At 41.7% G+C, this 12,279-nt stretch overlaps 1 protein-coding gene across 1 annotated transcript in view; it reads right to left on the bottom strand.

Annotated features, from left to right (window-relative positions):
• Positions 1-268: 268 nt before the first annotated feature.
• Positions 269-12,279, bottom strand: part of LOC144521861 (F-actin-capping protein subunit alpha-2) — a 28,042-nt gene continuing 16,031 nt past the window's right edge. Inside the window, exons 4-10 of the mRNA XM_078256498.1 lie at positions 11,795-11,858; positions 10,244-10,450; positions 9,100-9,179; positions 6,738-6,816; positions 2,920-2,991; positions 2,587-2,649; positions 269-1,422 (exon numbers count right to left, since the gene is read on the bottom strand). Of these exons, the coding sequence (XP_078112624.1) occupies positions 1,282-1,422; positions 2,587-2,649; positions 2,920-2,991; positions 6,738-6,816; positions 9,100-9,179; positions 10,244-10,450; positions 11,795-11,858 (706 nt within the window). The 3' untranslated portion in view covers positions 269-1,281. The remainder of the gene's footprint in view (positions 1,423-2,586; positions 2,650-2,919; positions 2,992-6,737; positions 6,817-9,099; positions 9,180-10,243; positions 10,451-11,794; positions 11,859-12,279) is intronic.

A 12,279-nucleotide genomic window follows, 5' to 3' on the forward strand; every position in this document is an offset into this window, starting at 1 on the left:
CATAAAACCACACAGATGAAGTCTTGTTTTCTACAATTTTTTCATCCAGGTATTTTCAGAAGGTTCTACTTGCTAATTATGAGCACTCCTGATACATGCTTTTGCAATCATATCATATATCTATATTTTGATTTCACTGTTGATGACTAAGTTGACACTTTTCAACTTTTAAGTTGACTAACTTAAAAGTGTTTCATATTACACCTTGAGTTAGAATTTTTTTTCTTCATTTCTGCATCATAAGGGAAATTATGAGTGAGTCAGTAAATAGAAAATTTGTCATTTAATGCAACATAATTGTGACTGAATTACAATTAATCTCATGGAAATAAATCACCAAACTGACAGACAGGATGTTTCATACAGGTATATATTACAATGTGCCTTGTTATATAATACAGTCAGGTTCTGTTTTTTAAAAAATAAAAATAAGCACTGGAGGAGAATGTGATACGTTTTGATTTTATTGTAAATTGGACATTATGCACATTACTTAGCGACTGATGACTTGTTAATTAAGCTTGTTAAGTGGTCACAGAACTCACTGCGTTGAGTGCGAGTTCAGACGATATCAAGTCAAAAAGGCAATTTAGCCGGGAGCGCTGCGAGCTTGAGATCTCTCACATACAGGACAAACTGTGAGGGAAGTACCAAAATGAGGGGAACAAGAACATCGAGAGGCTGACAGTGGTGACTGTTTGTGCCAAAGATACCATTCAAATTTTTTTGAATTTTTTTTTCCCCTTCCATTGACCGTATCGGGACATTAACCGTGACGTGAAGGGAGTCATTCTTCACTGCCAAAATATCGGAGCTCTTTTGTAAACGCAGACAAAATACTCCCAAAAATTAATTTGTTTCACCATCATCACCGCAAATTCAAACCGTTTTTCAGCAGGTCAAATAAAAAGGCGTGGTCTCACTAACACAATAAATATTGCACACGTGATATTGTATTTTATAAGGATGTTTTTGCATACAAGTGTTCGCCCCCTTTTCCTATGTCTTGTTAATATTTCCTCAAGTTATCTCTCCAAATGCGATTATCGTCATATCATAGATACAATATACAGAGGAGTTAACAGTGTCTGTATAAAAACAAAATAACATCAATAAAAGTAGACATCCAATGTGTAACGTGACATCTGGCTGTGAGACCAAAAACCTTTCTTTGTCCCAGTTTCTCTAATTTCTGTACAAAGACGATACAACTATCCAGTCATGCAACGTTGTTTGGGAGGGGGAGGGGGAGGGCGTTGTCTGTTATGTTCTTCGCGGTTTTTAAGCATTCTGCATCTCCTTGCCAATCTTGTAGCTCAGGATCTTGTTCCAATCGATTTTGGTGCGCGTCACAGGAAGCTGGCGGCGTAAGGCTTTGAAGGTAGTGTCCGACATGGTCTGGTAATTCTCGTTGATGGCCGTCTGGAAGGAATCACACAAAGATGGAGAGAGGAAGGTAGAGAATTATAATCAGTAAAATAGATTTAAGAAATCATTTAAATGCATTTTAATTATAATTTCAAGTGAAAAGTCTGGTTGTTGTGTGATCAACATGGAAACCATGATGAACTAAAACATTAAAGTGCTCATATTATGCTTTTTGGTGTTTTCCCTTTTCCCTTTTTTTTGTTGTGAAAAAGGCCAAAGTCCACCCCAAAGGGACTTACCATCTCCAACAGAAAACACTGTTCACACACTGCTCCAAACAGCTCTATTGTAGTCCAGCCTTTACTTCAGAGACAAACGTGGTCACTTTGTAACACACGTTATAATGCTCGCCTAGCTGCTAGCATGGCACGCCCTCATACTCTGCTTCAGACTGGCTAGTAGTCCTTACCTAGGTACTGTCAGGACACGCCCTCATACTCTGCTTCTGACTGGCTAGTAGTCCTTACCTAGCTACTGCACATGTGCGACTCCCAACAAAGATAGAACAGAAGTGAGATGTCTCACTCTGTAGCTAAAACAGAGAGCTCAACACACAGGGTGAAAAGAGGAGCTGCAGCAATGTGCAGTACAACAAAAATATGGTGTTTCAAAAAAAAATTAAACCATGTAAACCTATTCTGATTTAACCTCTAAATACAATTATGAACCTGAAAATGAGCATAATATGAGCACTTTAATAACTTTTTTTGGGTTTGGTTTTCAGATAAGATTAAAAAAATATCACAATTTATGCATCCTTTTTTTTCCCTTCAAATGAATGGATGGCCATGAACGTGCACATTCCTCTATTTAAATAGAACATCCAAATTCCTTAGTATGACTCCGCTTTCGATTTGTCTTAGCCTAAAAACTTGACATCATGAGGAACATCCTGTGATGGATGTTTTCAGTGTGAAAATAAAAGGATTTTATTTGATACTTGTTGAAGAGTACAACATGAGCTCTTCACGAGGTCTCATTTTTAGCCAATTGCACGTCGTACAAAAACTTCCGATCAATGAATCAGTAAAACAAAGTTTCAGTGTGTGAAAGAGTGGGAACCTTTAATCCTTTTCATGTACATCGATGTATTTTCCCGCAACAACCAGCCTGTTATCCGCATATTTCACAGAACATCTGATTTTCATCTTTACGTACCTGATAGTCATTCTCTGCAGCCTCCATGATCTTAACAAAATCCTTTGCAGCTGAAGCCTCACTCTAAAAGATGATAAGACACACAATTAATACAAATAAAACAGCATTTTGAAGTAAAACCAGAATTGGGATGGATTGGATTATAGACGTACAATCACCATGAATGAACAAAACCTATAGTAAAAATAATATGTTCAATATCTGAGATGACTTAAATGGAATTTGCTGACTGCTGTAGCCTATATTTGAGGTCAGGGTCTCTGTAGTTTGAGCTCTGGTCACAGCACGTCATATTTCCTCATCTGTACAAAAAACGTGTTCAGTTATACTCACAGAAATTGACATGGACTCCTGGACCTCTTTGTGGCTCACCAGCTGAACGTTGCCATCTTCATAGTAATGGACCTGGAACAATTAAAGTGTTAGTTTTTCTTTATTGGGTACATAAAATTCATTCTGCAAATCTAAAACAATAAAAATGAAATGTAGAAAAGGAGCAATACAAGCGTTGTGGGTGACAATGAAATCCCAAGAGGGCTATAAAAAAAACACTCCAGAAGATACTAGAGCAATAATATCAAGGTGACAAACAGACTGGCGAATCAGGTACCAGTAACCCCCGGAAATGTGTAAAAAGAGTGACCAAAATGAACAAGCTTTTTTTTTTTTTTTTTTATCTACAGTATCTCACAAAAGTGAGTGCACCCCTCACATTTTTGTAAATATTTCATTTAGGGCTGTCAGCGTTAACGCGTTAATCGCATGCCGGCATTTATTAATTTATTTTACACTTCACTCGGCTTTGAGTCGTGCCTAACAGGCTACTATTTTGACCCTATGCAGCACCGTTACTTATCAAGCTGCAACTTCCTCCTAACACATCCTCCTACTGCAGGCTGCAGGCATAATGGAGAAAGACAGCAGCAATGAAATCCTGAATGGAACTTTTTATTTTCCAAAACTCCCGGACGGCTCGTAGACAAGTCGAAAGCCATATGCACGTTGTGTAAAGCCGAATTAAAATATCACCGAAGCACGTCAAGCTTGAGCTACCACCTACGGAGCATAATAGTACAGTTAACGTGATGCTAGACCACCGGCACTCGAGGGGCGAGGGAGAGATGAATGTTCAGAAATAAGAGGTTGCTGTGGCCCGACGTACAGGTTAGTTTGACCAGCGGGCAGCAGCGGTGGCCGGAGTGGGCAGCAGCGGTGGCCGGAGTGGGCAGCAGCGGTGGCCGGAGTGGGCAGCAGCGGTGGCCGGAGTGGGCAGCTGCAGCGGGCAACGGCCGGAGCGGGCGATCACGGGGACACATCCTCAGCGGTGAAACGCGAATGGGGGCTGGAGTATAACCTAGCTAGGTGGAAAGCTAACGCTAGCCGGCCACCTATTCCATCAATCCTGCTTGCAAGTGTCCGCTCATTAGACAAAAACGGGACTACATCCAACTTCAACGAAACTCCCAACGCGAGTTCAGAGACTGCTGTGTTTTTGTTGTTGTGGAAACAACAGTGTACCGGACTATCCAGCCTGGTTCTCTGTCGCCGGGTAAGAGTGGAGATGGGCTGTGTTAACATGGACTTGTGCACAAATGAGCTGCTCATTAACCGGTGATCACTGGACGTCAGTGAGTAATCAACATTATTTAGGAGTTACTAAACACTATATTGACTCTAGTAAGGATAGGGATTTTTAGGTTTTTTAGTTAGGTACTTGGAGGAATTGTGCAATAATGACATTCACACATTTCTTTTGTTTACAGTAAATAAATAATTACAAATCTTAAAATCAAGTTCATAAAGTAACTCTTTGCATTCATTTGATTCCCAATCAAGATCCACTGGTAAGAATTGCTTTCAATTGTTAATATGTACTTAAAAACTGTTCTGAAATGCAAAATAATACAATTTTAATCATGTGATAAAATATGCGATTAATCGCGATTAACTATAGAAATTCAGCGATTAAAAAAAATGTATCGTTTGACAGCCCTAATTTCATTATATCTTTTCGTGGGACAACACTGAAGAAATGACACGTTGCTACAATGTAAAGTAGTGAGTGTACAGCTTGTATAACAGTGTCAATGTGCTGTCCCCTCAAAATAACTCAACACACAGCCATTAATGTCTAAACCGCCGGCAACAAAAAATTGGGCCCCAAGTGTCAATATTGTGTTTGGCCACCATTATTTTCCAGCACTGCCTTAACCCTCTTGGGCATGGAGTTCACCAGAGCTTCACAGGTTGCCACTGGAATCCTCTTCCACTCCTCCATGACGACATCACGGAGCTGGTGGATGTTAGAGACCTTGCGCTCCTCCACCTTCCGTTTGAGGATGCCCCACAGATGCTCAATGGGGTTTAGGTCTGGAGACATGCTTGGCCAGTCCATCAGTCCATCAGCAAGGCAGTGGTCGCCTTGAAAGTGTGTTTGGGGTCGTTATCATGTTGGAATACTGCCCTGCGGCCCAGTCTCCGAAGGGAGGGGATCGCGCTCTGTTTCAGTATGTCACGGTACATGTTGGCGTTCATGGTTCCCTCAGTGAACTGTTGCTCCCCAGTGCCGGCAGCACTCGTGCAGCCCCAGACCATCACACTCCCACCACCATGCTTGACTGTAGGCAAGAGACACTTGTCTTTGTACTCCTCACCTGGTTGCCGCTACACACGCTTGACACCATCTGAACCAAATAAGTTTATCTTGGTCTCATCAGACCACAGGACATGGTTCCAGTAATCCATGTCCTTAGTCTGCTTGTCTTCAGCAAACTGTTTGCGGGCTTTCTTGTGCATCATCTTTAGAAGAGGCTTCCTTCTGGGACAACAGCCATGTAGACCAATGTGATGCAGTGTGCGGCGTATGGTCTGAGCACTGACAGGCTGACCCCCCACCCACCCACCCCTTCAACCTCGGCAGCAATGGTACGTCTATTTCCCAAAGACGACCTCTTGATGACGCTGAGCACGTGCACTCAACTTCTTTGGTCGACCATGGCGAGGCCTGTTCTGAGTTAAACCGCCATATGGTCTTGGCCACCGTGCTGCAGCTCAGTTTCAACGTGTTGGCAATCTTCTTATAGCCTAGGCCATCTTTATGTAGAGCAACAATTGTTTGTTTTTTTCAGATCCTCAGAGAGCTCTTTGCCATGAGGTGCCATGTTGAACTTCCAGTGACCAGTATGAGAGCGATAACACCAAATTTAACACACCTGCTCCCCATTCTTCACACCTGAGACCTTGTAACACTAACGACTCACATGACATCAGGGAGGGAAAATGGCTCATTGGGCCCCAATTTGGACATTTTCACTTAGGGGTGTACTCACTTTTGTTGCCGGCAGTTTAGACATTAATGGCTGTGTGTTGAGTTATTTTGAGGGGACAGCACATTGACACTGTTATACAAGCTGTACACTCACTACTTTACATTGTAGCAACGTGTCATTTCTTCAGTGTTGTCCCATGAAAAGATATAATGAAATATTTACAGAAAGGTGAGGGGGTGTACTCATTTTTGTGAGTTACTGTAGGTGTGGACTGACGATGTGTTGAAAACACTTGATACTAAAAAGCACGTATGGAATCTGAACACACACACACAGAGTTCGAAACCATTCCCTCATTCACTACTCCATAGAGTGTTTATTAAATAGTGAACTATATATTTGTGTGACGGAAGCGTGCGCGCCCATTATCATGTAAACAAAAATACCTCTTATACGTTCCTGAAACAAACCGAGCATCCTAACCGAGGATAGTAAAAAGGTTGTATGCATGCTGCATGTTACATGTCCACTGTTTAGAAATTAAAGCATGCTCCATTTTTCCCTTTCAGTTTTCGCAGGGTGCGTCTGCTTCTTCTTCTCCTCCTCCGGGAAAACACGGCCGCGTTGCATTGTGGTATACGGGAGTAAAATGAAGGGCACATCGTATGTACACTCAACTTAGCTGTGCATTGTGGGTTTTTATAGTGGACTATATAGTGAATGAAATGAACCCGGAGAATTCGAACACCACTACAAAATGGTGAACACGCTATATAGTGCATTATTTCCGTGATAGGGAACGGTTTCGAACCACAGCCACACACACACACACACACACACACACACACCCCTTTAAAGAGTGGAAGAATTGAACCAAAATACCTGGATTTTCATGATTCCTGCCACTTGAGTGGAGGAGGGGGAGATGGTAAATTTCCATTCGGACCTCCAGCGTCCGTTCCTGTGCAAAGAGGAGGAGGACAACCAGACTTTAACCACTCTTTGCATCTTGTAATACCATAACGTATGACAATGTGACAAAAACTAACCCAACTGAACCTGCAACTGTGCTGATAAGCTACATGTCTGCTACAGGAAACCCATATTTACCACGCTTTTGTCAGTTGAGAAGATCTAGAAGTGAGACGTTATCTTGAGTTTTGTAAAGATCCAAAGAGAGATAAGAAACAGGGTGTTCTCATATATCATGGTATAGTCAACATTATCAGTTAAGTTGATGCTACTTAGATTTTCTTAAACGTATCTATTGTAATATACAGACAGATGACAAATTAAAAGAAAAAACCTGAATAAATGAGTAGAGAAACCAAACCAGATGCATCCATAGAAGACATAAGGGGTTCACTGAATGGTTTGAAGAGCATGAAAATGGTATGAATCATAATGTCTGGCCTTCACACTAACTACATGGACAAACATAGTCTCTACCACCATCAGCAAAACCCCAAATGAAGGAATATCTTTTGGAATAAATGTGTTTCAATCCTCCAGAGTTCCAGACAATTAGAGCATCGATTACATTTTGGCCCAACACCTTACTCATCCACCTTCCTTTAATTTGTCACTAATCCATAGTCATCATCATCACATAACACAAAGGCAGTATTAGCATCAATTCAGACATTTCTAAAGCGCTTCTCATGGTGAACTCATTCATTCCCCCTTAAGTTAACCTAGAGAATATCCCTGTCCTGTAACTAATACATTAGCATCATTTGACTATTATTAAATGCCCGCTTGCAGCTAGCATCATCTGATATAAAAGAGACTTTTTTTATCATGTATTAATGTTTCAAGAATAGCTGTTTGTTTTGTTTTGTTTCATAATGTCATTGTATGACACCAAATCTGATCCCATAAAATGGTTGAATTCAAGTAACACATTTTTGATTTCATATTTTAATTCCAGCTGTTAGATATTCTTGTTTTTTATGTGCACAATGTGTTTTCCCTGGGTTTGTCGAAGACTTAAGGCTGTTACACACCGACCAGACGGCCGACCGTTGGCAGAAAAGGCAGTTGGACTGATCAGTCTCCCCGAGTTGGTCAAAAAAGTGCCTCGGAACACACCAAAGCGACGAGACGTAATACGTCTCCATAACGGCAGGCAGCTGTATTGTCGCCCAAAAAATGAAAAAACGGCAACTGATTGGACGAACGCGTCACATGGATCTGGCTGCTGCTTCCGCCATGCAGTTGCTGAATCTATCTGAACTCTTGGGGCCTCCGCTCTAACTAGCTTGGTCTAAGGGCGTGCCACGCTAGCAGCTAGGCGAGCATTATAACGCGTGTTTGTACAAAGTGATGCATCATGGAAGTAAAGACTGGACTACAATAGAGTGGACTTTGGGCTTTTTCACTTTGTAAACCTATTACATGCACAAAAAAAGATATACAACACAATAAAGGAAAGGGAAAGAAGCCAAAAAATATATTATGAGCACTTTAATTTCTCATCTTAAAACAGATCTGCCCCAACAGGTTCCTCATGGCAGTAAACACACACACACACACACAAGCTGTGGGATCATTACAGCCAACAACCCATAAACCCAGTAAAACCCAGCAGCAAAGAGGATTGGTGCATTCCCATCCAATTAGATTAGCCCGATCAGAAACAGCTCAGCAACGCTTATGAGATGCCGACAGTCTAACGCTCTAGAGTTAAGTGGCGATTAAAAGTAATGTCTTTAAAACATCTTGTACATATCAAACAGCATTTCAGGCTTTTTAAGCTTATTTAGTATTTCAACATCTTTTTAAATTGAAGTTTTGATACAGAAACCATCGCTGGGAATTCTACAAGCTCTGTTGGTATTTCTGAAAAAAAGATGAAAATCTTTATCTTGACAGGACAGCTGAAGACATGAAAGGGGAGAGAGAGAGGGGGGGGGGGAACGACATGCGGCAAAGGGCCGCAGGTCGGAGTCAAACCCGCGGCCGCTGCGTCGAGGAGTAAACCTCTATATATGAGCGTGGGCGCGCTCTACCAACCGAGCTACCCGGGCACCCGAAAATCTTGCTTTTAAGTAAAAGCGACAATCTCATCATCTTTACTCCATCCTAGAACTGGAGAGGCTCTTCTGGAATCAAACAGTGTACTACTTTGTGTGAATAATGAGTTTCCCCATAGAACAAAACTAATTATAAATCAGATGTCACAAATCCCAGTCGTGCAAAATGTAAAATGAAATTGAATATTAAGCAACTGTCTGAAACATACCAGAAGTTTTTTGGTTGAAACTGATGGCACTCGATGCAGACGATGATGGTTTGATGTCCGTCGATGGTTTTCCCGTAAATCTGAAGGGAGAAGAAACACATATTGTGATTTCACATGCAAGGAGCTTTCCTCCTCAAAGCATTTTTAAGTTCCACTTCACACCGGCACGGAAGCAATGCATCAGTGGTTTGTGTTTAACAGCTACAAAATTAAGCTCATGCTGACCTGCAGTAGAGAGACTATAATAGACATTTGACAAACCACACACAACAAATTCAGCAGTCTGCAGCAGAACTGTACTGCTCACTTTGCATGAATAAATTAGTAGCACAAAAGAAGCTTTATAGAGCAGACTGCAACTATTTCAAAATACTGGCCTAACTTTACTTCCTGTGCTGTACTAGGCAGGTTGAAATAAGTACTTGGTGACTTTTTGTCTTTGCTCACTGTGAACGACCAGGAGATAAATTAAAGCTTTAGTGCGTAACTTTTTGATATTAATGAACGTTACATTCAAGTCGTTGCCAAATGAGTTGCTACAAAGCTAATTAAGACTATCAGCTCCACACAACTTTCTCTGGATTTCTCAGTATGACTGTGTTCAGAAGATTGTGTCGTCCGGTGACTTTCCTGCGCAGAAACTCTAGTGAAGATAATGACCTCTTCTGAAGAGCCCGTCATGTTTTTTAATCCTCCGTGTCCTCCTTGGCTACTAGCAACTGTGCTCTTTGTCAGCTACTCATTGTCCGCCTTCTTCTAAAATATTAGAAACAGTAAAGCAAAACCAGAAAATCCAAGACGTTATAAATTTGGTATATTTGAGACCAGAGGCGTCGGCGAGTTTTGGATATTCTGTCCAATAGACCAGCAACTGTCTCGATCGCGCGACGTGTGTTACAGTGTTTGAACAAGTGCAGTGTGAAAGCAAACCGAACCAAATGAAAAATGTAACAAGGTTGCAACTTCCCCCACCCACACACACACACAATTGCACCACCGCACTATAGGTGTGAAAACCTATAACGTGCACAAAAAAAAGATATAGAACACAATAAAGGAAAGTGAAAAAGCCAAGAAGCATAATATGAGCACTTTAAGTGACTGTGGGTGCATCACTGTGGTTATGGGGCAGGCTGGGACGTACGGTGCAGACTCCGCTGGGATAGTGCTCCTTGACGTAGGCCCTGACGGCCGAGTCCACAGCACTCCTCCAGCCTTCCAGGGAGCCGTCGACGTCATGGGGCCGCGGGTCGCTGGCCTCCTTCCTCAGGTGGTCAAACTTGAATGAGATCTTGTTCTTGGGGTCCAGGACCCGGCCGTTCCCGAGGTCGCCATGCTCTGTGATTAAGACCTGGGAGGAATGAAGAGAGAGTGAGAAAGAAGTCAAAGAAATGAGAAAGAAAAAGGAGAGTGAGTGGAAGAGCAAGAGAGGAGGTATCAGAAGAAAAACGGGAATGGATAAATGGAATAGAGCAATCCAGAAAGAAAGGCCGACGCCAGAAAGAAAGACAGACAGGCAGGGAGGCAGGCAGGAAGAAAAAGTAAACAAATAGACAAAGGACAATGAACAACAGGGAGAAGAGAAGTAACAAAAGGGGGGGATATGAAGACGAAAGGAAGACAGAAACACAGAGGTCAGCCAGAACTTTCCATCTACCATCTTTCACCTCCACACTAGGCTCAGCCTGCTGTGTTTATCAGACTTTCGGGAATTTCAACCCGTCATGCGGGAGCAGAGGGACATGATGACATCTTTACATAAGACACTGCAATCATTACTGAAGCTAACACAGACGCACTCGTTCACCACCATGTTCAACCTGCGCAGACACTCGCAGACGTGTTTGTGGTCTTGTTTCCCGTGGAAGCAAGGGGAAGCCCACTGGGACGTGATCCTTTAATCCAATCTCCACCATGTCTGCTTTAATGCCCACGGGACCAAAATATTAGTGCAATAATAATAATAATGAAGACTGAATTATCGTGTTGCTTTTCCTGTTTCTGTGTCCCTTTATGATGCTATTGGCTCTTTTATCCACCATTTTAACATTTGCAAAGCACTATTATATGAAATGTGTTATATACCGTATAGCAATTTTATTTTTTGGGCTTTTCCGCCTTTATTTGACAGGACAGCTAGGTGAGAAAGGGGAGAGAGAGAGAGAGGGGGAAGACATCACAGGTCGGATTCGAACCCTGGACCTCTGCGTCGAGGCATAAACTTCTCATTACATGTGTGCCTGCTCTACCCACTGAGCCAACCCGGCCACGACTGTATAGCAATTTTATTCTATACTGCTCTGTGAGGAAAAATACCTTACTTCTGTTGAATTTCAAATTAACTGCAATGGTCTAAAACTGACTTAGTTGTACTTTTCTATAGTTTTTTTTCCCCCATGTTGTGGTACTGCACTATTGCTGAATGAGTACAAAGAAACCCTATAGCCGTAATGGTTTTGTACTGCTACACACGTGAGCGGTAAACCCATATGGATATAGTTTATAAACTGCACATTTATCTCAGCTGGAGTTCCACTTTTCTGTACTGTGCATCAACTATGGCAATAAACAACCATGACTGAAATGATGTGTTTGGAGTTATAATAATAATTATTTAAATGAATAATCACACTTTATAGATATCCTATGACGTCATCCCATTTCATTTAGCCTCGAAACTGAACTATAAAGTCACCTGTTCTTCGTAGCCCTCGATTTTCACCGGGGTAAACTGGTCCAGGTTGTACTGTGCAAATGCACTGCAGAGAGAGAGAGAGAGAGAGAATATTACTTCATACACTCCAAAGTTAGTACCTCATGTAAACATACTTACTACTCTCGATTTAAAGATGTTTGTCTATAGGACACTTGTATATGCTGACGGTGTTTGGGCAATATGGATGTAGACTGAAGCCATGATAAGTCGACATCTGAAGACTGTGAGAATTGTTTTCTTGAATTTTCATTGACTGCCAGATCAAATTTTTAAAAGTAAACAAAGCTGGCACAAACATTATGTACAACTGACAACCAGCTGTGTTTAGAGATGAAATATTGCACTATTAATTGGGAAGGGAAAAAAAGCCATACGCAGAATGTTATGGGGTCTGTTTGTTGAACTGTGACCCATGTTTCCCTTCAGAGTTGTACGTCTTTTTTGCAAATTGTAAAGACACTTTT

The sequence above is a fragment of the Sander vitreus genome, chromosome 8 (genome assembly GCF_031162955.1).
Source record: "Sander vitreus isolate 19-12246 chromosome 8, sanVit1, whole genome shotgun sequence".
In the NCBI taxonomy this organism is placed as follows: Eukaryota; Metazoa; Chordata; class Actinopteri; order Perciformes; family Percidae; genus Sander; species Sander vitreus.